Source organism: Trichosurus vulpecula, chromosome 1 (genome assembly GCF_011100635.1).
Source record: "Trichosurus vulpecula isolate mTriVul1 chromosome 1, mTriVul1.pri, whole genome shotgun sequence".
In the NCBI taxonomy this organism is placed as follows: Eukaryota; Metazoa; Chordata; class Mammalia; order Diprotodontia; family Phalangeridae; genus Trichosurus; species Trichosurus vulpecula.
This window is the reverse complement of record NC_050573.1, coordinates 236778051-236803564: the sequence shown is the minus strand read 5'-3', so window position 1 is coordinate 236803564 and position 25514 is coordinate 236778051. Positions and strand designations below refer to the sequence as shown.

At 37.9% G+C, this 25514-nt stretch overlaps 1 protein-coding gene across 2 annotated transcripts in view; it reads right to left on the bottom strand.

Annotated features, from left to right (window-relative positions):
• Nucleotides 1–25514, bottom strand: part of MYOM1 (myomesin 1) — a 174916-nt gene that overhangs the window by 20435 nt on the left and 128967 nt on the right. For both annotated transcript variants that reach the window (XM_036760648.1, XM_036760654.1), the window contains 5 exons: nucleotides 12762–12918; nucleotides 11297–11403; nucleotides 10548–10592; nucleotides 2984–3120; nucleotides 973–1117 (listed from right to left, as the gene is read on the bottom strand). In XM_036760648.1, coding sequence (XP_036616543.1) covers nucleotides 973–1117; nucleotides 2984–3120; nucleotides 10548–10592; nucleotides 11297–11403; nucleotides 12762–12918 — 591 coding nt within the window. The remainder of the gene's footprint in view (nucleotides 1–972; nucleotides 1118–2983; nucleotides 3121–10547; nucleotides 10593–11296; nucleotides 11404–12761; nucleotides 12919–25514) is intronic.

Genomic DNA, 25514 nt, shown 5'->3' with positions numbered 1-25514 from the left:
GCCTCCCCAATGCCGTGTCATTGCTTTTAAGTGATACTGGGTTCTCAGAACCTCAACTTGGGCAGTTCCAATTAGTGTGGAAAAGCTTCCATGGACTATTTGTTAACTTGGTTAAATTCAAGAGGCTCAGTACCCAAAGGATAGTCATCAAGTGATGAATTTTTCTGGCTACTGAAACATATGAGACTTTGTACTGATGTGTGGAATAGTTATAATCAGCATCAGGGATGCATCTTTGTCAATGGAATTCCATATTCTTTGAAGGATTGACGTATATCACAGAATTCAAGTGTTAAAAGAGACTGTAGTGGCTATCCAGTCCAACCTCTACATGAAAAAAAAATCCCCCTTCAATACATGTGACAAATGATTGTCCAGTCTCTGCCTGAAGACTTCCAAGAAGAGGAGACCTACAACCTCTTGAGGCAGATATGACTATGCAGAGAATTTTACATTATCTCAATTTAGCTTGTTTGCAATAAATATCAGTTATAACGGTGGAAATGTCAAGGTTTAGTTGGAAAACACTTGCACTCTTTTACCAAGGGAGGTTGTATAAGAATGTCCTCTGGCAATTTTAGGAATAGGCTACTATTTTTATCACGATAATTTAAGTGCAGTCTCGCCCAGAGGCAGAAATATGGGTTTAGTGACCTCTTTAGAGTCCCATCTGCTTGTATTCCTATGGAAAGCATAAATGTACAATCATACAGTGAATATATAAAGCTGAGAAATCATCCCCATTCCTTTTTTTAAATAAATTTTTTCTGATATACTTTGTTTTTACATTGCCTAAATTTCTCTTTTTTATTCCTCTCTCTGCCCTGTCCCAGAGAGCCATTTCTTAGAACAAAGAATTTCATCCCCATTACTTCTAATGACATATGGCTGGTTGCCTTTGTATTGTGGGATATTTTTGATGAGGAAAGTAGGAAAACTTGAGGGCAAATACAGATATAGTGGAATTCTTACCATCCCCAATGAGAACAAGAGTAGAATGGTTGGTTGCTTTCCCATCTTGGATCTGGAACGTATATGTTCCCTCATCCTCATCCTGAAGCTTCTCCATAATCATTTCAATTATTCCTGTGTTTCGGTCCATGTGCATCTTATATTTCTTCAGCACATATTGAAAAGCAGAGTTGAAAAAAACAATATTTTTAGCAGTGTCCATTTAACTAAAGAAAATGCTAACACTAAAATGAAAAAAAAACTTGATTAAAAGAGAGTAGTAATTTTAGTGAGATTTCTTTGTAACTTTTTTCAGATAATATTCTTCTAAGCATAAATCTAGGAAAATGGAACGGATTGTGGGGAATATAATACACTTTCACTAATTCAGATGAATTGGTTAGAAACGGCCAGACTGAATTAATAAAATGTCTGAATTTTGGAAATAGAGATTTATTACTTTCAAGCACAGGCATTCATAGGAACAAGGGGATAACAGGATGTGGTCAGTCCTTAATAGATAAGTATTACTTGTACTTAGAATATCATATACAGATCATAGTATGTAGTGTCAAGGTTTGGTTGTAGAATAGTTTCTGGACTTTGACCAGGTTATTGAAGGACATTGTAGCATAATTGTCTCAGTGATAGTCCTTGAAAACAGTTTGCTCTCTTAGATACTCATTAGTCTGTCAGATTTTTACATTATTGATTTGCTTAGGAAGCTTTTTATTAAAAAAACAGCACAAAGGTAAAATCTGGCCCATTTCCTGTTCAAATCATCATGATTTCCAAATCCAAAGGTCTGAAGAGGCCAAGTGATAAACAGTTTGTAAGAAGAGGGAAGGAAGGCCTTTGGTACATTGGGTCAATTGTTTATGGAGCATTTACGAAAGAACATGGATAAGATTCACACAGGATGAGAAGGTACAGATAGATGACTATGCACTGAGTGACAGGAAACACCCATCCATACTGGTGAGAAATGGAGTCCCTGAAGTAGATTCTTCACTACTTTTATGAGCCTTTATCATGTCATGAATCTTTCTTCCACCGGGATTTTTTTAAAGGAAATTATATATTAAATGAGGTGATGAGTTATTTTAATGATATTCCTTTGTGCAATCACATTCAAATGAACATGTCCATAAATTTGAGATTGACTTAAAGCTAATTTCCACTAAACAAACCTAATTAGCATAAAATGTTAAATGCATGTGTGACATGTTAATTTTCTATCTTTTTTTATAAGTCAGTATAAGTCATGTGTGCATTCTTTGTTGTACCCCTTCTTCACCTCTCCATCATCTTTATCCTCTTTAAAAAAATCTCATCATTGCCACCATCTGGTCACCAGTGAGTTTATATTGCCTATGAGTTGTCATGCTTTAATGGCATCATCACATACATATCCCCAAGGTGATAGTTGGGTTGGAAAGGGTTGCTGGCAATAGTGGAAACTGGCCATTCTTCTCTACACTTTCTAAGTCCCAGGGACTAGGGATGCATAGTAGTAGACAGAAGTAGCCAACAGGATAGTGGAATTAGGCTAGGACCAGCAAAACCCAGAATCCCGAACCTTTCTTCAATCCTCCAAGTTGCTCTGGTCTCATTATGGATGATAACTGGGGGGTCATGAGAATGACAGTTCTTAGAGGACATATTCACCATTGTAATAGTAGATGGTGAAGAAAACATCAATGTGGATGCCACAACTCCATTGTCATAAAATGGCATTTTTCTGATGCATGAAAGTCTGGGGAGTTAGTTTTTCATAATTTGCAGAAGTGTCTGTTAAATATTTTAAAATGCTTATTTTGATTCATGTAATGATCCAGGTTCCCATAAGGCTTTCCCAGAAACAGGTCTTTTCTTTTCAATGGGAAAATTGTATTCTCCCAGCTCTTCCATGTGTACATAACCTGAAATGTTCCCTCCATGATTTTGTAATAATTTCAGGTTAAAATCAAATATCCTTCCCCACCACTTTCTGCTCTAATGACATCAGAAGAGACTAAAAAAGAATACCTACCGGCCCATCAAAGATTTCCTTATCATTAAATATGTAAGTGGCCTTGGCATTGCCTGAGAGCTTTTCAGCCTGCATCCAGAACCGAACTTCCCCCTTTTCCATAATTTCTACAGCCAACTCAGATTTAAGTGGGACAGCTACAGAAGGAAAAAAAATGACAGTTGTAATAGTGATGACAACAAATTTGAATTCACGTAGTTTTCTCCCAGTTGTTCCTTGCACAAAACACTCCATCTCTTGATTCCAGGAATTTTCACTGGCTAACCCCAGGTCTGGAATACTCTCACTCCCCATGACTCTCTTCAAGTCCTAGCCAACATCTCAACTGCCACAGGAAGCCTTTGTGGATCCCTCTTAAAAATAGTGCCTTCCCTCTGTTGATTATCTCCAATTTATTTTGTCTATAGCTTGTTTTCACAGAGGTCTTTGAATATTGTCTTCCCCATTAGAATGTGAGCTTCCTGAGGGCAGGGACTGTCTTTTGTGGTTTTTTTTGTACCCTCAGTGCTTTAATACAGTGCAGGGCATATAGTTCAATTCAATCATTTTTCAATTGTGTCTGACTCTTTGTGACCTCATTTGGGATTTTCTTGGCAAAGATACTGGAGTAGTTTGCCATTTGCTTCTCCAGCTCATTTTACAGATGATGAAACTGAAGCAAACAGGGTTAAGTTGCTTGCCCAGGGTCACACAGCTAGTAAATGTCTGAGGCCAGATTTGAACTCGGGAAGATGAGTCTTCCTGACTCTAGGCCTGGCACTCTATCCACTGAGCCACCTAGCTGACCTAGTAGATAGTAGGCAATTAGTAAATGTTTATTGACTATAAATCATCGACAGCAAGTGGAAAATGTTAAGTGGAATGAAATTAGCTGCGGCTTTTTTACTTCTTCATAAACATATATAAAAACTGAAGCAGTAGCTTGTGCCAAAAAAAGAAATCAAGAACCAAGACTGAGGGCTAGAAAACTTGGGGTCTAGTTTCAGCTCTGCCACTAATTAACTATGTGATCTTGAGCAACTCTTTTGACCTCGTTGGGCCTAAATTTTCTTATCTCCAGTCTGAATGCAGATCAAAGCATACTATTTTCACCCTTTTTGTTTGTTTTTTCTTTCTCTTGGTTTTTTCCTTTTGTTCTGACTCTTCTTTCACAACAAGACTAATGGGGAAATATGTTTAATATGATTGTACATGTATAACCTGTATGAGATTACTTGCTGTCTTGGGGAGGGGGGAAAAGGAGGAAGGAGGGGGACAAAAGTTTGGAACTCAAAATCTTATAAAAGTGAATGTTGAAAACTTTCTTTACATGTAATTGGAAAAAAAATAAAATACCACCAAAATTTTCTTATATCCAAAATCATGGGGTTGAAATAGTTGCTCTTTATGGTCCTTTCATGATCTGAATTCGTGATCCTCTGGGTCTAAAATTACACAGTTCTCTATCATTGCCTTTGCTCAAGGCTATGACTTAAGTATGGGCCTACTGTCATTTCAAGACACTTTGAAAGAAGGTAAATTTTTCTCCTAGCTGTGCTTCTGATTCTAATGATTTTGCCACCGTTTTCTTTTTGTTCAGTTGTTTTCAGTCACGTCCTACTCTTCCTGACCCCTTTTGGGATTTTCTTGGCAAAGACACTGGAGTGGTTTGCCATTTCCCACACCAGCTCATTTTGAAGACGAGGAAACTGAGGCAAACAGGTTGAGTGACTTGCTGAGTTACACAGCTATCAAGTGTCTTAGGCCAGATTTGAGCTCATGAAGATGAGTCTTCCAGACTCCAGGTCCTGCACTCTACCCACTGCACCACCTGGCTGCCCCTTTTGCCACCATTACCCAAATGCTTTTTCAATCTGGAACTTTCCTGAGAACCTGGGACCTTCACACCCTACAATATCCTGTCACCCTGACAGCTCCCTTCTCATGTTGGTGAATTACTTTTTGAACTTTCATTTTGGAGGCTGGTCCAGACTTTTCATGTTTCATTCTTCTCCTGGCAGTGCTTCTGACTAAGGATTTTGCCACCAGGCACCTATTTAGGTATTCCTTATTCCTTCACACACATACACACACACACATACATTCTCTCTCTCTCTCTCTCTCTCTCTCTCTCTCTCTCTCTCTCTCTCTCTCTCTCTCTCTCTATTTCTCTCTCTCTCTCATGTGTTATCTTCTCCCATTAGAATGTAAGGTCTTTGAGGGCAGGGAATATTTTTCTTCTTGCTTGTATTTGTATTCCCACTGCTTAGGAAAGGGCCCAGTACAAAGTAGGCACCTAATAAATGCTTGTCATTTGCTTACCTATCTGTAAATGTGTTAGCTTCAATTTCCATTAACAAGGTAAATTGTAGTGGCAGGTAGACTTTTCCCTCCCATAATCTTCTGTTTATATATGGAAACGATTTTTTCTTGAGCTGTATCTATGTACTTTACAGATGAATTGTTCAACTGATTTAGTTGAGAGAATTTCTACATTTCCAGTTTCTGACATCAATGAAATCAAGGGGTCTATAGTGAACTAAAAAACAAAAAATCTACTCATGTCTTTTTTGACTTGCACCTGGGCTGGTTGACCACTTCAGTTTCAGAGTGAAAGTTAGAGTGATCCTAGCTGGAGGAAAGATAAGTGCAAGAACTGTGATGGTAGGGTGAGGTCTCCTTGCTATGTCACTGACAGATTTTCTCTGTTGCTTTGATAGCTTATGGTATAAGACAAACTTGGGCGGGGAGAGGGGGGAGGTGGTGGTGGTGGTTGGTAGTGTTAGTGGTCAAGAGGACTACTTTGTCACTTAACCTTGTTTGCCTCAGTTTCCTCATCTTTAAAATGAACTGGAGAAGGAAATAGCAAACCACTCCATTATCTTGCCAAGAAAACCCCAAATGGGGTCACAAAGAGTTGTATACTGCTGAAACTACTGAATAACAAGCATGAGTTCATAGAATCATTGGATTGTAGATTTATAGCTGTCAGGTGTCATCTAGTCCAATCCCTTCATTTTACAGATGAGTCACATGAGGCCCAGTTAGATGAACTGGTTTGCTCAAGATTACCCAGTTTGCAAGTAGCAGAATCCAGATTTGAACTCTTGATTTCAAATCCAGCATCTTTTCCACTGGGGTCACATTGATTGAAATTATAAAAAAAATTTTTGCATTATATCTCCCATGAAAAGGTCATAATTACCCTTTTCTCCTCCAAGTGATTCCTATTTGCTGTATATATGTATATACACATATATAAACATATGCATATATATGTACCCAGGATTTTTTTAAAGGTATTGATGTAATAACCAGCCATTCACATTTTGGACTTTATGCAGACACCCACAAAGACATATATGTTTTTATATTTTTTGCATAGGCCAGATGTGTGATTTTATCACTGGGGGGAACTCCCATTATAGAAATGCCCTCCACTAAAGCAGAAAGACAACCTATTTGTAGCTTAGTCTTGGACAGTTGCCCTGAGAGATTAAGTCACTTGCCAAAAGTTACACAGGTGATTTGTATCATAGACAATACTTGAAGCCAGGTCTCCTAGGCTCAAATGCCAGTCCTCTATCCATTATGCTGGACTTCCTCTTTCTGTCTGCACAGAGCACCCCAGAAAACAGACACAAATTCACACGTCCTGCACCTCTTCCCACTGTAGCCAATGCCACAGTACCTACAGGGCAATTTGTCTAATTTTAGCCTTAGATGTTTCCTTTTTCTGGCTTTCTCTCAGCCCTACTTTTCTCAACACCTCAGGCAGATTCTAATTTGATCCAGCACTACATCTGCTCTCCACTGGCCAGCAAGAGGGTGTCAACGTCCACAGCTGCTCTATAGTTAAAGCTATCACCAGAGTCACTGATAACCAGTTCCACTTTCTCGGCTCCAGAATTCTTGTAAATTACACTGCTTTTATTTTCACTTCAGCTTTCTCAGCTTAAGAAGGAAGCACACGCCTAAACTAGGCTTTTCTACACATCTGCATTCTCAAAGGATTGGTTTAGAGGTTCCTGAATTGATTTTTACATTTTTAGACTGAAAAATGTATTGAATAACTTCTCATCTTAGTGTAATGGAATGTCAGGCTTCATTAAATGCCATGCAAAATGATAACAACCTCTAGCACTTATATAGTGCTTTAAGGTTTATAAAGTGTTTTACAAATATTATTTAATTTGATCATCACAACCTACCTGCGAGGTAGGTGCCATTATTATCCTCACTTTACAGATGAGGAAAGTGAGGCAAATAGTAGTTTAACGACTTGTCCAGGGTCAAAAAGCTAGTAAGTGTCGGAGGCAATACTTGAACTTGGATCTTCCTGACTCCGCAATCCACATCTATTTGCTGTGCCACCTATCTACCATTTAACAACTAATCAAATCTTTAAAAATCATTTAGTTACCATAAGTCAGCCTTTACAAAAGGAAGCAGGTACAAATTGAGTGTCTCACTTATGCTCCACCATCAGATCTCTTGAAATACAAATGTATTAACCTAATTTCCATGGTCTAAGATTATTAAAGTGTTACCCTAATATTAGAAACTAAAATAAAAAGCTTTCAAGCTTTTATATAACAGGGGCTCCTTTAAAGGGTTACCAAATAGCTTCCTTTGGATTGAGGAACTGGAGTTTGACCTCCACAGATTTTTTTGGAGGGCCAGACCTGTGACTTCATTCTAACAATGTGGAAACTTCATTGTTACTACTGAAAATGGACATGTGCCCTGCAGCTTATACTTTTAGAGAGATGCATTAACTCTCCATAGACTTACAGGTTAAAAATCATGATATTTGGTCCCCTGAACTATATCATTTTCAAGTTCATTTCTTTTCCTACCCAAAACAACATAAGAAAAATAAAAAGTCACTTGATCTTATCGCCTGTTCCCCTAAAATAATAGGCCTCTTATCCATTCCTCCCCTTCAAAAAACTCAAGAGATCTCAAAATGGCTTATTTCCTGATCAATTCTATTTTTAGTACCAGTGATGGCAGATGTGCCACCATGTTCAGATGTATTTGCAGATCCCTAACTCAGGACTGACTCACTATTTGCTATGCCCTCATTTTTTTTCTTCTCCATTGTTATAGTCAAATGTAAATGACACTGCTTTTCAGGCGCTCAATCAATGTTTATTGACTGATCATTTGGTTGACTGGTTGCTGCCCCCTCTCTTTTCACAAATAATTGAAAGCTGACCGTCACTATTTCTAGGGCTCTACTTTATTATTAACAAATTTAAGGTCCATTACTCTGGCTCATCCTCACTTGATTAAGCATGAGATGGGAGGCAAAGTGCAAGTTAACCATCCCCATACATCTTTGACCTTCCAACGTGGCTGCAGATCCCTGGGAATGAAAAAATGAACTGCTACTAGCCATAGGGCTTTCTAACAGCTTTTCTCTCCCTAAAAGGTGGAAGATTTGGGCTCCTTTCCTTAAATTTACTCAGTATTTTTTTAAAACTCATGAACACTATTGTGCTAATTGCTATTAGGACTTTATAAGATGTGTATGACCTAATATTAGAAATCCTACCTTGTAGACAAGGACACTGTGATGAAGAGAGGGTAAATGAGTTGCTTGATTTCCCCCTTATTCATAGTGCTTTTCTTCTGTTGTTTTTTCTCCATTTTATCCCGTATGTAGCTTTTCGGTACCCAGTTCGTTGCATGTTGTCTCCCCCATTAGACTATGAGCTCCTCAAAAACAGAGACTGCCTTTTGCCTTTCTTTGTATCCCTAGTACTTAACACAGTGCCCTACCATAGGAGGTACTTCACAAATGTTGACTTAAATTAACCCAAGGTCATAGTGAGTCAGTGGCAGAGAGGCCCAGTAAATAAATAATAAATTTTTAAAAAATTTAAAAATAGTCCCAATACTTTGAGCTTCATTTGCTGACAAAAGGCAACTATAAAACACCACTTTTTTCTTTCAAATTTTACCGATGAAAAAATAAATAAGAAATTATTTTGCCAGTGGTTCATGGGAGGATTTGAATCAGAATTTCCTGAGTCTTGCTCATGCATTCTCACTATATAGTCATCTCAGTGACATTAATGGAGCAGACTAATTGGAGTTCTTGAAAGCTAGGCAGAGAGTTGGCCTTTAAAAGACGCAGCTATGTTTTTAACCTATGGAATACAAAGGAAATCTCTGAGTTATGCAAGGATCATGTGTTTACAACAACATTGCATTAGTTCCTATTTTAAGGTTTTAAGCACAAGTTCTGGGGAGTAACTTTCCACAGGTTTTTACTGTCTCAGCTAATGAATGTTAATGGCAAAAGATGCTTTCAGGTCAACGTACCTTCAGAATCTCCTTACAGGCTTACACACTTCTAACACTTAGCTGGGGCATCTCGTCTTTCATGTAAGAGGGTCACTAGAGGAGTGTGCTAGAAAGCCCTAAAGGAGCTAGGTTATGTATCAGATGAACCAACTGACTCTCTGCCCCTTTCCTTGACCAGCTCATCTTAATTAACTTTCCTTATGTGTAAGTTGAGAAAGATATAGTTTGGGGGTCTGAAGTGATAAAACTCCTTCTCTGGGTTTTAATTTAGTACCATCGTCAGACTATTCAAAAAGAATTCAGTTTGACAAGGAGACGTTTGTTTTGGTTCTGGCCTGTGATTTCCTCAGTTTGGGGAAATCCCAGCATGGAAACTTTCTCCTCTGATGCAACTGAGCAACTCTATCTGTAACTTATAGTTTGAACAGTTACCTGGGGCACCAAGGGTTTAAGTAACTCGATCATAGTCACATAGCTAGTTCGTGTTGCAGGTGGGACTTGAAGACAGATCTTCCTTGAATTTATTTACTCTGTATGCAGGGGAGGGAACAAGCCTTTATTAAGCACCTACTCTTATTGGACAGTGCTAAGTGCTTTATGATTATTATCTTATTTGATCCTCAGAAAAACCCTAGGAAGTTGGTGCTATTATTATCCTCATTTTAGAGTTAAGGAAACTGAGGCAGAAAGCAGTTAAGTGACCTGTCCAGGATCACATGACTATTTGAGGTAAAATTTAAACCTAAGTCTTCCTGACTTCAGGCCCAGTGGTCTACCCACTGTGCCACCCAGCTGCTTGGCACATAGTAGATACTTAATAAATGCTTACTAACATTGTGATTGCTGGCTTCAAGGCTAGCCCTTTAACCATGACCTCATACTGCCTCTCTATAGAGACATAAGAATGAATATATCTGAAGAAAGTGACAGAGACATCTTATCAAAATATTTATATAAAAATTCATTCCATAATCTAGATCTTATAGCTCCATAAAAAGAGCCACTTGGGTGCTGGTAGACTAAAGGAAACTTTTACTGCTTTGACATCCTCAGTACATTTGGAGAATGAATTATTGATTGCAAACAAAAGTGATAGCATCATCTGATTTTTTAATTTACTAGGAAGTGCTACTGGAAAGATACATGTTACTGCCAAAATGTATGCCCCATCATGGTTCCTAAATTATCCATTTGTATCAGTGCCATCAATGTTACTAGCTCACCACACAGTGTGGCAACCACTGCCCATGAATATTTCTCTGATACTCACTTGGGAATTTGTGTTCTTGGCTGAGAGCAAGTAAACGTTTCATCTCTGGGAAAAGAAAGAAAAAAAAAGAGAGAGCTGTTAGTACTTAATAATAATATGGGTTAAAAGGTTTTTCACATATATTATCGTAGAGTAAATTCTACTATATTCATTTTACAAACGACAGAACTTAGGCTTCAGAGAGGTTGCTTGTCCACAGTTACACACGAAACACTAGATATTATTTAGGCTCAAGTGTTCTGATTTCCAGTCCAGCACTCTTTTGGCTACATGAAATGTCCAATCTGATCTTTCACATAATATAAAAATGGCAAATAATTATTAGAAGCCATATAGATCTGGAAGGGACATTAGGGATCATTTAATCCAGGGGTACGCTGGTAAATGTTTAACAACCAGTTCTATGAAAAAATATACGCACAACACACTTTTAAATCTTTATCATTAACATTTTATCCATCACTTTAAGTTAATTAACAAAACAGTAACTCAAGCTCTGTAGTATCTTCCAATTTCTCAGGCATAAAAGATCATAATGAAAATTTAATAATCAGCTTTCTTAAGCCAGTAGGAGCTATTTCTGTCATGCCCCTGAATCCAACCTTGTCAATTTTCAGTAAGACCCACAGAGGTTACATAACTTGCCAAGGTCACACATGGATAGTAAGTGGTAGAATTTCTTAAACTTCAAATCCCATACTCTTTTCACTGGCTTTTTTCCAGACATCAGTGGACTGACTTAAACTTACCCTCTTCGTCTATTAAATAGCTTGCAGCAATTCCATCAGTGTCTGTGACATCACAGGAGTAAATTCCCAAGTCATCTATTCCAAGGTCTTTAAAAGTAGCTTTAGCCCTTGAAAATAAATTATGTGAATGGGAAAGAAAGTCATAAAAGCAAATCTTGAAAAATTAAGTACATTATATTTTCTAACTTTAAAAAAGCCATAAACGTAAAATGTCACTGGGCGTATGCATACATTTGGGGAAAAGCATTTATAGTCAAATTAGCTTTTTTGGGGCTTTTTTCAAGTACTTTTAGATTTTATGATTGAAAAATATATTGCTGACCAGTGTTTAGGATTTTGGCATCTCCCAACAAAGTACTATGGGATATATATTTTTAAACTTTGATTTAGTTTTATTATTTTAAAAATCTAATTATATAATATTCATGACCTCAAAGAATGTCAAAAGGTAGGCAAAATATAAAAAACAAAATGAGAGATCATAGAACTTTAGTCATGGAAAGGATCTTAGTGACTATCTTGTTGAATCCACTCATTTTACAGAGTAAGAAACGGGGCCCAGAGAGTTTGTGACTTGCTCAAGTTCACATAAAGAAGTTACTGGGAGATTCAAGACCAACTATGCTACTATACTATGCTTCCCCTGATATAGCATGGGGGAAAATAGTCCTTTTCTGTCTCCTGAAATATTTATCTGAACCAAAATTCCTTATACTTAACATCCTTAGCATTAATGGGAGTCCTTCAAACCAAATAGCTGCCATTTTATAGCATTTTACAGTTACTTCTTCACAATAATCTTGTACAGTATTATTATCCCCATTTTACAGATGAGATAATGAAATTTCGAAGAAATGAAGTGACTTAGACATCATGCCATAGTTATTAAGTGGCAATCAGGATTAGATTCCCAAGGCCACTGTTCTTTCAACATCACCAGTCAAAATTCTTCTGGCATCATCAATGAAAAAAATACACACACACACTCACACACACACACACACACCCGTATATATATATATATATATATACATATATATATATATATATATACATATATATATATATATACATATATATATATATATATATATGTGGAAATACTTTGCAACACAAGTGTGAGCTATTTTTATCATCAGCATCTTTCACCATTTATGTTGGCTTTGAGTTCTGTCTTTTTCTTATGTTTTGAGAGGCTCATCGCCAGAAAATGGCCAGGAGGTGATGAATATTTTCAGCCATAGCAACCATGACAGAGCCTACTAAGTTGCAATCTACAATAGTCTGAATTGGTGATGATTGTACCTAGGGCACTGAAATTTCAGAATCCTTGAAATACTGAAGTATGAGCTTTGACAATTCTGTGAAAAGTACATTGTCTCATACAAGTTTCATCCCTTCTTGCCAAAATCATCCCAATAGAAAGTAAGGAGGGAACCACTGTTGCTGATGAAACATTTCTTACTTATTGCCTTTGGCATCAACTTCTAGTCGAGGAGAATCTTCAACTGATTTATAATCCTTGGACCAGATGAATTTAGAGTCTTTGGACATCTGATCACATTCAAAGTTCAGTGAAATGACTCCATCATCATCAACATCGACGACAATCTCTTTGGTTCCTGTAAGATAAAAAAGGGGGGAATACTGATACTTTCTAGCAGAATCAATCAAATGAGTACCTTTTATTGTGATTTTTGGTTGGTGGTGCCTCAGACTGTTTGATCATGTGTAAGGAAGGAACCCCAATTTCTATTTCCTGGCGATTGGCTCATCTGCTACCACCCTGCCACATTAAATGCACCTTAAAAAACTATGTTTGTATTCTGAGATGACACTTGCAATGGTGGGGCTATATACACTCTAACATTCAGGCCTTTTTGTGAATAGATTTACTTCTGGCTATGAAACAAAACAGAGCTGGTCTACACAGGGACCCAGATCTGTGACCCCAGTCTCATTAGCTTTGTGCTCTAATGAAAGAAAGAAGAGAAGGAAAGAAGGAAGGGAGGAAGAAAGGAGGAAGAAAGAAGGAAAGAAAGAAAAAAGGAAAGATGAAAGGAAAGGAGGAAAGAAAAAGGAAAGATAGAAGGAAAGGAGAGAAGAAAGAAGGAAAGAAGAAAAGGAGAAAGGAGGGAAAGAAAGAAGGAAAGAAGAAAGAAAAAAGAAGGAAAGGAAAGAAGGAAGGAAATAAAGAAAGAAGGAAAGAAAGATGGAAGGTAGGAAAGAAGCAAAGAAGGAAGGAAAGATAAATAAGGGAAGTAACTAGGAAATAAAAAAAGCAGGGAAAAAACTAAGGGTGAGTAGCAGGGGTGGAAGGAAGAGAGTCATAACGAGCAGTTCTGGCTCCAAGAATGAGGACTATAAAATGTACATTTGTCAAGGAGCAGGGAAAGTCCCCTCAAATAAAAACTGTAAGAAAAATTCAGCTGAGGGTGGGAGAGAGAATATGGGCCTAAGGCTATGGAGAAAAAGATCCCTATACCCTGGGAAGGGTGAGGCTATGTCAGAGAGGAGGGAGGGGAAAGGAGGAAGTGAGCTATCTGTGGGCTTCCTATTTAAACTAATTATTCTTCTTTCACTAGTTTATTCTTATTGTTCTTCTTAACTAGTTCCTAAACTCAGTTGTTTGCACCTGCTAAAGAAGGACAAGCCATAAACATCCTCCAAATTTCAAGGTCCTGAGACAAAACACTGATCATACCAACTTATAGTTTTGAGAGGGAGCTGTATTTTTATCTGTAAGATCTTAAACAATTCAAGACCATAAAATATAGACAAACCTGTTCTGCTGATAGCTCTGACTTAAATAAGCCTAAGTGAGCCATTTGGAAAAAAGCTTAGTTCCAATTCTGCATTTACTATATGAATTGTTCAGAGACATGAAGGACCCAGATTTTGTGAGACTTTAAGCTCTATGGGTTCAACTGTGCTATTAGTTTACAAAGAGTTATAGCTGGAAAATTTAATTTTTAAATGATCTAAATACATTTCAAAAATTTTTTTTAATTTTATCAGAAGTTTGGGGTGAAAGGGATAAAATTAGTTCATGTTTGGAACTGATTTTTTAGAAACAATCAAATTGAATTGCCTCTAGAATGAAAACAATATTTCAAGGAGATATACGTGCAATGTTTGTAGATTTTACATCTGTGTTCATACTTTGGGGGGAAATGAAAAAAGGTTACCCTCACCAGGACACTCATTCAACAGCTAGAATAAGGCTATTTTAAAATATATACCTAAGAATAAGTTTAAGTCAAATGATTTAGTCCCAGAAAGGTGCAATTTGATTAAAAGCATTAGAAACCTTCCTACAGCTAATATTTTCCAAGAGGTTAAAATTTTTTCTTTAGAGTGGTTTACAACAGGCAAGCACTTTGGTGGACTGTACAATAAAAGCCATCGACAGAAAGCAAATTGGAAAAGGGTACCCATGGAAAGGGCAGGAGGACATTAACATTCTGCCAGTCTGGGGAAAGGAGGTTCATCATTCCTGACGAGTGAAAGCAAAACAGGGGCCTTATTCAAGAATGTCCTTCCTGATGCTGCTTTAAGTATGCACAACAGTTTTTGACACCTGCTAAAAGCTTGGAGAAAGTCTGCAGGGGTGAGATGGGATGGAGGGGTGGGGTATTGTCTTCTTTCAATAATAATAACAACAATTATTATTATTGTATTGTAGAGATATGTTGAAACTGAAGTGAGGAATAATCAAGGTGGTGACTAGTTTACTCCGTTATACATTTGTTCCACAGATGATTTTTAAAAATAGCTTCAACAAATGAGGCCAGCCTTCATTTTGTTCTCCATAGCTCACACTAACCCCCATCAGTAAACATTTGGAACCTGCAGCTACAGCTTAAACATTTTAAAATAGCTCACTCTTTGGCACACTGTGGTCCAGGAAGTGTTACCAGACACATTTAGCATGGTTGAGTCACAGAGGGAACATATACTTTTATTCCACTGTACTCTGTGCTGTGAGAAGATGGAAAAAACAGTGTCAAAAGGCAGGCTAAATCCTTAATTGGCTATTTGTATACACTTCAGATGGAAGCAGCGGCAGCCTGTGCATCCTAATCACTTATTTGCTTAGCCGTCATGTTTTATAAGCCTAAGTAAGAAAGATCTAAATCAGTGGGATGTATGCTGCTCATTACCCTAGGGGTTTGATTTAAAGTTTTAACAGAAATATTGTTTAAGGTTCAGCAACTTATTTTTATTAAAGAGAAGTGCCTGCTTACTCAACAGCTTAGGGAGTACAAAAACCAAAAGGATCAAAACATTCTAATGTACTTTTCTCTCTATTGATTGTGTGTTTATTCTTTACCTCACCTGTCTAGAACTCAGCTATTTGGCATCCTCACCTATCTAGAACACAGTCAAGAAATAGGAAGTAGGGAAAATGGCCAGTGAATGCTCAAGACAACACATTCTTGCTCCTAGGACCTCACCCAGAGGCTTATTATTCTTGACTTAGATACAATTCTGGAAGGTTTAGTCATTGGATTTCCAAGCCCACTAAAACCCAGAAACAGACAATTAGAAGAGGAGCTGCCCTAGGTAAGTATACCTTATAGGAGCAATAAAATGACAGTTGACAACAAAGGAGGAGACGGGGGAAAACCCTCTACAAATCCAAATCGTAAGTATAGCTCTCTATGTCCATTTGGTACAGGCACAAGAAGCCCTAGAACCTCAATTGGTCTCACAGCACAGAACAATGCTTGGTGCTAGTAATGATGCTCTTCAGTCATAAGAAAAAGTTAAATTATGTTTTGTGCTCTGCTTATTTTAAAGATGGTAGCTTACATTCACAACGGTCAAAGTAAAAAAAACCTTTGGGTGCTTTAAGAGAATAGATAAATTCTCATCTTTCTAGAACACATAGCTATTCAGCCTTTCTGAATACCTCCTCAATCCCCTTCCACCTCTCCCACCCCTAGCACCACGTGCTCTCCCTCAAAATTTCTTTATATTTATTTCACTCATGTTTTGTTTACATTTGTACATATGCATGTTTTTTCTCTAATAGAATGTAAGCTCCTTGAGGGATGCTTCACTTTTGTTTTTGTATCCCCAGTGCCTAGTATAGTGCCTGGCACATAACAGCCCCATAATAAATGCTTCTTGGATGGTAGATTAATTTGTTTTTTGAAATCTGAAGTTAGCTGAAATTTTACTATATTAAAAAGCTTTGAGAACTTTCTAGGAAAATGCAAAGTTAAAAAAACTGAGTTCTATTATAAGTCCCAATTAGCATGTGCCTCTTCACTATAACACAGGATTTCTTCATCAGGAACATATAGGGAATTGATAAATACATTTAAAAAAATCACAGACAGCATTAAAAAGCCTCTTAAAAGTTAAGCAAAATCTATTCTCATAGCAAATGTATCTGATAGTGTATACAACCTTCTGCCCTCATAGTCCCCCATCTCTCCACCAAGAAAAAGCAAAAGCTACACTGTCATTTTAAAAAGGAATCAAATGGAATTACAACTTTTAACTTTTGAAAAATTAGTTTCACCAAAAATGTGCTAAACTCTAATCAGACATGGATAAACACAAGCAAAAATTCTCAAGATTGTAGGGGAGACTAAAAAAGAATTTGAAACTTGAGTGTATAATCCTCCAATCAGCCTCATTACTGAATGCTTCAAGTTGAGTGGAATGGGAAGCATCTACTTCAGGGATGTTATGAGTCATGGTATATGCTAGGTCTGGAGAACCTAGTGCTTAAAAAGATGATAAGCTTGTTTCTTGGGTTACTCAACAATCACAGTACTTTTGAGTTGCAATGGCTGAATATTGGCAGTGTCTCAAAACCAACTGAAGGCCAGGTTTTGGTTAGAGAGTTAAAAATGGGGAACACAATAATTTTCAGCATGTAGAGCTCTCTGTTCCATGGGCCCCAGCACTAAGGCCTGGCACTGTGGAGTTCTCCATATTCATACTCATATCCAACTGCTCCCTTAAGATGTCACTTCAGAGATGAGATTTAAGCAAAATGGAATCAAGAATTTTGGCTCTACTAAAAAAATTCAAGAACTGAGAGAATGGCCAATTTACTCATGAGGGATGTCTGATGAATGTTTAAAGTTTTTACCATAGGCAAAAGAAGAAATCCCTCATTAGACAGTGCCCTTTAAGCTGAGCTTTGGCCATTGCATGTGGCTAATCTAATAAGCTTCTCCACATTTAGCATGGGAAATCCTGGGAAAATAAACACACAGTATATTGTACTCAAAATCTTTTCCAGCCTGGTAGGAACTATTGGAGTTTGAACTCTAGTGGTAGCTTTCCGGATTTTTTATACTTGTCTCTCCTCCTCATACTGTAAGATTCCATGATGCTGGCCTCCTTGCTCTTCCTCACACAGGACCCTCCATCTCTGGACTTTTCACTAAATTTCTCCCATGCTTGGAATGCCTTCCCTCCTCACCTCTACCTCCTTGGCAGGCTTCCCTGATATCCTTCCAGACTCAACTAAAAACCCATCTTCTTCAAGAGGTTTTTCCTAGTCCTCCCTAGCTGTAAGAGCTTTCCATCTGAGATTATCTTGGATTTTGTTGTTGTTCAGTTGTGTTCAGCTCTTCATGACAACATTTGGGGTTTTCTTGTCAAAGATACTGGAGTGATTTGCCATTTCCTTCTCCAGCTCACTACAGATGACGAAGCTGAGGCCAACAGGGTTACGTGACTTGCCCAGGGTCACACAGCTAGTCTGCGGTCATAGACTGAATTTGAATTCAGGTCTTCTTAATGCCAGATCCACTTCTCTATTCATTATATATCCCAGATGCCTCTATATCATGAATATTTTCTTTCAAAAAAGAAGTATTAGATGCTGGATATGGCAAGCACCAAACAACACTATAAAGGACAAAGCAGATTTTATTTTAACTGATAGGAAAAGACTTTGTGTTGATACGGGTCTTATCCCTTAGACAGCTGTCTGTTTATAGCCAGACTTGTCAGAGCTAAGATCGAAAGAATAGAAAATGAGAGAATAGTAAGAAGAAAAAAGACATAGGGGGAAATTGAAATGGCTTAACTTTGAATTAAACAAATAATTGAAAATTTAAAATGGGAAATGGATAGCAGAAATGACATTGACATGGACTAGAATAATTTCATCCCAAAGTTTTGCCAGTGTAAATTAATTGCAAGGAGCCCAGAAGTATAAAATAACTGAAATACTTTATAAAAAGAGAGGTTGCCAAAGGTAATGTTGGGATGGAATAGAAACTCATTTGTAAAATCTTACAAAGAAGGATAATTGGTGAATATGAGCAATTTCATGTCATAAAGCAGAAACAGTGGAGGCTAAAACCAGTTTAAAGAAAACTTAGAAAGATAATCAAGACAATCAACTAAGCAAATCACAAGGACATTCAACGATCAAGATAAAGACTAAAAACAGGAGAAAATGGGAAAGATTTGCAAACCTTCCCCCAACCCCACCCCCAACATTTTAAGAAATTCTTTTCTTCATTAGGGATGGTGTAACCATCACAATCTCAAATATGCTTATAGAGGAGATTAAAGTGGCACAAAAACAGAAATAAAAACAGGAAAAGCAGCTGGATTGGACCAAGTGACTATAGAAGAGATCCATGCCAGAGGTGATACAAGTTGTGGGGGAATTGAGGGATAGATTAAAGAAAAGATATCTGAAGGAAGGGGAAGACACCAAAGGTATGAAAATAATTTCAGATCTCATTAATAGTGAAAAAGAGATGACCAAGAGAATTTCCATAACTACTATATGCCTATTCTCTCATTTACACAAAATCTTTATGAGTCATGTACATATATACATATATAAATCAAAGGTATCTTCAATGAGGCTATTAGTAGGGAACAAGTAGACTTTCTCATATGATATTCAGCAGTAGATCACATCTTTACCATCTTACAATTAACCAAAACAGGTAGAGAGTATAAGATAACATTGTGATTATTGTTTGTTAATTTTTTTAAAAAGCATTTAATTTGGTAGACCAAAATTGACTTTCACAAGAAGATGTGGCCCATCATGAACAGCTAGCTGGCACAGTGGATAGAGCGCTGGGCCTGGAGTCAGGAAGACCTGAGTTCAAATGTGACCTCAGACACATACTAGCTGTGTGACCCTGGGCAAGTCACTTAACCTTCTTTGCCTCAGTTCCCTTACCTGTAAAATGAGCTGGAGAAGGAAATGGCAAATCTCTCCAGTATCTTTGCCAAGAAAAACCCCAAATGGGGTCATGAAGAGTCAGACACGACTGAACAATAAGTCTCCCATCATATATTAAGATTACCAAGATTCCTTGGAAGAGATATAAACAGAAATGCTTCTGTTCAATGACCCTGCGATAATAAATATTAGGTGAGGGATAAAACAGGGGCATAGATGATGATCCAATAAAGGAGATAAGAAAGAAGAGTGGTCAGATAGGTACAAGGAGAATCTAGACAGCAGTTTTGGGAAAACCTGAGAATAGAGGAGAGGTCATCAGTAATGTCAAATGCTGCAGAGGTCAAGAAGAATGAAGACTGAAAAAAGGCCTCTGAATTTGGCTAATTAAGAGAGATAATTTGGTGACTTTGTAGAGAGCAGTTCCAGTTGAGTGATGAATTTGGAAGACAATTTGCAAGGCATTGAAAAGCAAAAGAGAGGAGAAGCAAGAAGTGTAGACAGAATTTGGCTATTATACATAGGAGAGATATAGAATGAAAGTCTGAGGGGTTGGAAGAGTAAAGTAAGGTAGTTTTCAGTATGAAAAAGACCTGGATATATTTGTAGGTAGCAGAGTACACAGCAGGTAGTACCTAGGGAGATATTGGAAAGTAGCAAGAGAGAGAAAATGATAGGTATGGAGGGAAGGGAAAACTGGCCTAAGAAGAAAGATAGGATCAAGGATATGAATAAGAGGGTTGGTCTTAGTGAGAAAAAGAGCCATCTTTTCCTCAGACTAGAATAACAAAAGAGAGAGCAAGGGATGATGAAATGTAGAATATATTGAATATAAGGTATTAAAATGTAGAATATGGGAGAAGAGGAAATTTGTCCTGTCATTAGTATAAAGAATATTTTCTCAGTAAAGTATAAGGCAGGGGAGGTCATATGCGAAGGCTTGAGGATAGAAAAAAAGGTTTGGAATAGCCTCTTTGGAGAATACTATAGGGAATAAATTAGAGAGGAGTAAAAGGTCTGTCCTGTGGCACTAACGGCCCAATTAAGTTTAGAGAACATACATTTGCAGTGGACTTGGCCAACTAAAGTAGTTTAGCTTAATCAATTCAGCAGCATGTGAATAGGAGTGGAGGAGATAGATGGGGGTTGGGAGTTGGCAAGGGAGAAGTCCCAAACCAGACATGTTTTGGTTTGTGAGCCGTAATTATAACCTAATGGGGCAAACTCTTTCAAGTGAAAATTTTAATCCTACTCTTGACCACCTAAAATAACTTCTTAAGCCACTCTCAGACCCCATCTTCAGAACCTTTTCATACACTCGTTGACTAATTACTGACTGATTGACTGATCAGGAGAGTTCTCTTATTAACCCAAGGAGATGTATGATGGTAAATCTTTGTCTGGGACTTTTGATTGCATCCTATGGACAGCATGGAGCTGTTTAGGAGCCCAAGGGGCTCCTAGACAATAGGTCTTAATGTTTATGGATGAATTGATTGGTTCTGATGCCTTTGGTACAGAATGTATGTGTGTATGGAGCTGTCCCTTTGTTCTGACCTATAAAAAAGGAGTCCACTCAGAGATTCAGGTCTCTTTTCTCTTTCTGGGCATTATCATATTCCTGAGGGTAAGGGTATAATGGCTGCCTTGTGACAGAAGCATAGGAGAGATGCATATGTTCTGCTGGACCCATTAGAGTGAAGAATTCACAGACTCCATCTTCCTGGAGAGGTACCAGCTTTGGAGAGGTAGTGGAGCAGCCTCTCAGTCCAAGCAGCATAGAAAGGGGAACCACATAGCCGAGCGATGAGAGTTCCTAAATTCTAGCTTTACGAAGGATACTTAAGAGTTCCTTATTTCAATCTTCTGAGATAAAGGAGTGCTGAGTGCCTGTCTCTTAGAGAGTCATTACATGGCCCTTGAGGCTATAGAAACATCAGGGGAATATAAACTGTGAGCAAAAGACAAGGATTTTTGCCATACATTATTACAATAAGTATTTTTTTGACAGTATAAGAACTGAAGAGACTTGTCTAGTAGTCCTAAATGTGCTTCTTTTCCAAAGGGAATCTGAGCCCTTTAAAGTAATACCATAAGAATGTATGGGTTCCTGGAGTTTAAGGTGGGCCTCTCCAAAGTGTCTGAGGGTTGCCAGTCTAGCAGCCCCGAAGATGATTCCTTCCAGAAAATTCAAACTACAAAGTACAGACGCCCATATAGGTAAAGCAGGATTCACCAGAATGTCTTAGAGCTTATACATAAACAGCTCAAAGCTTTGTTTCCCTTCCACATAATAGTCCAATCTATAGGGTGATGCTATAAATTTAGAGTGCCTTAAGATCCTTGGGGGCTTCTGTGAGTCTTTTTAGTGGATCTGCATTTTTGTGGGGGGTAGAATAAAGGTTTTCTGTGCCTGAGATTATACACACACACACACACACACACACACACACACACACACATATATGTATACACATATATACACACGTATATATGTATATGTGTGTGTGTGTGTATATATACATATATTACACATTGTTACATTGAGCGCTTGCATGGGAAAGGTGGACCCTTTTACCCAAATCCAAGGAGATTCAAACACGAACCAAAGAGAGGGAGTGATCTGGAGGGCAGTCCCAGAGAATGAACCTAGTCCACATAAAACACAAACAAACAAAACAAACAAGCAAAAACTAGAGCATGGAGTGCTGGTCCATGGGTTATACCCATTTTTAATGAATGGTTTTTCTAGCCGATTCAATGCTTTCAGTAAGTTTCTGCTTCCGTTCCATGTTTTGTAATCCTATTGTTCAATTTATTTTTTTAAGGGGCGTATATTTTTATATTTTTTAAAAACTATTTTAGATGCAAATATTTTTATATTCTTAAAGTTGATTTTAAAGGCAAAATAATAACATAGCTTTTAAAAATTAATCATAAAGTAAACCATCTGTTTTGTGTAAAGGGATCGTGCTTGACAACCGCATAATATTTGTAACAGGCGCTGATACTGCTTTTCCACTTTTATTTTTATGAACTCAATAGCAAAGGGATGGATTGGAAAGTAACATCTTTTTTTTTTCTTCACCTCCAAAATGGATTTAAAGGATAAAGAAAACCCTGAATAAGGTATATGTTAAAATTGAATTGCTAGGCAGCACAGTGTAGTGGCTAAAGGGTTAGCCTTAAAGAGAGGAAAACCAGGTTTCAAGTCTCCTCTTTGCGTATGCTGGCTGACGTATGCAAGGCATTCACCTCTCAGCTCTCCAGGCAAACCTCTAAGACTATATAGAAGGTGCAGACAAGATGGCATTAGCCGGCTTTAGCAGAAGGAGTACCCTCTTCACCATACCAGTGGAATCCCAGGTCCAGTCTCTACTCCTTAAACTTAATTAACTTTCATATGTCTGTACTTTATGATTCTTATAAAGAATTCTAAGTTCTCTTTAAATTCAAAGCAGTTTACATCAATAGGACTTTTGCTTCCTCCAAACCTTAGATTAGCATTTGCCTTTTTCCAGGGGAACTTTTGACAAGTCTATGGAACTTTGTGGCAGGAAATCCTAACTCTAAAAACAAAAATCCAAAGGGGTGGGGTGTGTGTGTGTGTGTGTGTGTGTGTGTGTGTGGGCATATACACACATGTAAAATTAAAAACAAAAATCCAAAAGTATATACACATATGTTTATATGTGTATATTCCATATGTGTGTTTATATTAGTATGTGTGTGTATAAAGGACAGAAGTAGCAGCTCAGTGGAAATGGTACCCAGTGGGTAGGTGCCAGAAAGTGGGGTATGTCCATATGGAGGAACACCTCCCACAATCTAGGAGAGACCAGAGTTTTGGCCACCGCACTCCCCAGCAAGTGGTTTTATAAATAACCTGCAGGTTAGTTCCCTGATTACATTCTCATGGTGACCAGCCTTGCTTGCTTGCCCCTGGCAGTGAACTGCATGGAACATTGATGGCATGGGTATTGTTCATCCTGGGGTACTCTCCCATCAACTGACTTGTTTTTTCCACATAGATGTATACTACACAATATACATGTGCATATATGTGTGCATATATATATATATACAGTATATATAATAATATATGTATATTATATATACAGTTTATATAATGGGTTGGCCCCATTTCTCTAATGTACATGATCTTTAATGTCCAGTCTAGGGCTAAAGGTATTCTAGGCAAGGTTCCCTGGATGGGGATGCAATCCTTTATGGAACTCCATGGGTCTATTTCTAGTAAGAAGCAAGTAGCTCAGTTTATTTAGAAATTTTAGAAACAGAACTCATGAGTACCATGAGTCTGGTGCTGGTACAGTGGCAGCTTCTAGTAGGCGCTTACTGAATGTTAACTGATTGATTCATTGGTACCTGATAACAACATCTGACACACTGATCCTCAGAAGGTTTCCTGGAATGTCTGAATTTCATTGTAACAACCAGAGATGTTTATTGAGCTTCCCTACTCCAGGCCCTGCCACATAGATGCTGCTACTGATCCACCATCACTAAGGAATATAAATCAAGCAGCAGAAAGAATACTGGATATATAATCAAAGGACTTGGGATCAAATCCCATCTGTTTTACTTAACTAGTTGTGTTGTTTAACCTTAGGCATCTTTCTTGGCCTCAGTTTCCTCACTTGTAAAATCAAGGGGCTGGGTTCGATGATCTCCAATATCCTTGTTAGCTCTAAATCAATGATCATGCTTTTCCCATAGGGGTCCATCCCTCTTCTTGTGCTGCAACACTCTTCGAATACCCAATGGCCAGAGGAAAGGAAGCTGGCCCACCCAGCAAGTTCAAGTCAGGGTCATGCCTGAGACTTTCTGGGTAGTCTTGTATCATATGAGCTAATGAATGACAAATACTGTTTTAAAAAGCCATATAATAAGAGGCATTTCTGGAGCAGTACAAAATCATTTTTATCTTAGCTGTTGAATAATCTTTTCTAAGTAATAGATTTCTTGCTAAAGCAGGACATTTTTCATCTTGCTGTTTGGGATCTCCAGTACTAGCATTATTAGCAGTCATAGAAATGTCTGTGTTAAATCCTTTTGCACATTTCCTGACTAGACCAAGATCCAAAATGCTACCAGCCACAGGCAGGTTCGGGTAACTTTCCACTTAATTAGAATTACAGTGTAAGTGTCTTGTGAGATGTGTTTGAAGTTTGCTATTACATGATAAGGTTTGTTTTCAGTCTGAAATCTCAATAACAGTTCCCAAGAGACAATCCTTTTTAAATTGGAAACTGAACTTTAAGGTGGGTCACTGACTTTCATTTTGGCACAGCCTTAAGATAAAGTAACCAATTTCTACATGAAAATTATAAAATCATAGGATCGTACCTCAAGAGATGGGAGGGAACTCAGAGGTCAAGGATGTTAGAGATCATTGAGCCCAGCCCCTTGACTTTATAGGTAAGGGAACAGGCCAAGAAAGATGAAATGACCTGCTCAAGGTTACACAATTGGTTAAGTAAGGGATTCGATCCCACGTCTTCTGATTATGTAGCCAATATTCTTTTGGCAGCTTGACATATAAGTTTTCAATGTTTGGTCTCAGGACCTTTTTATGCTCTTAAAAATTATTGTTGTTGTTCAGTTGTTTCTGACTCTTTGTGATGCCATTTGGGGTTTTCTTGGCAAGGATACTGGAGTGGCTTGCCATTTCCTTCTCTACCTCATTCTGCAGATGAGGAAACTGAGGCAAACAGCATTAAGTGACTTGCTCAAGGTCACACGGCTAGTAAGTGTCTTTGACCAGATTTGAACTAGGAAGATGGGTTTTTCTGATTCCAGGCCTGGAGGTCTCTCTACTGTGCTCTGAAAGAGCTTTTATTTGTGTAGGTTATATCTATTTATCATATTAGAAAATTTAAATCCTAGTATTATTATAAAAATAATTTTGACCTCATGGTCCCCTTGAAAGGGCCTAGGGGACTCTTAGGCATCCCCAGATTATTTTGATTGCCATTCATATCTAGTGCAATCCCTTCATTTTACAGATGAGGA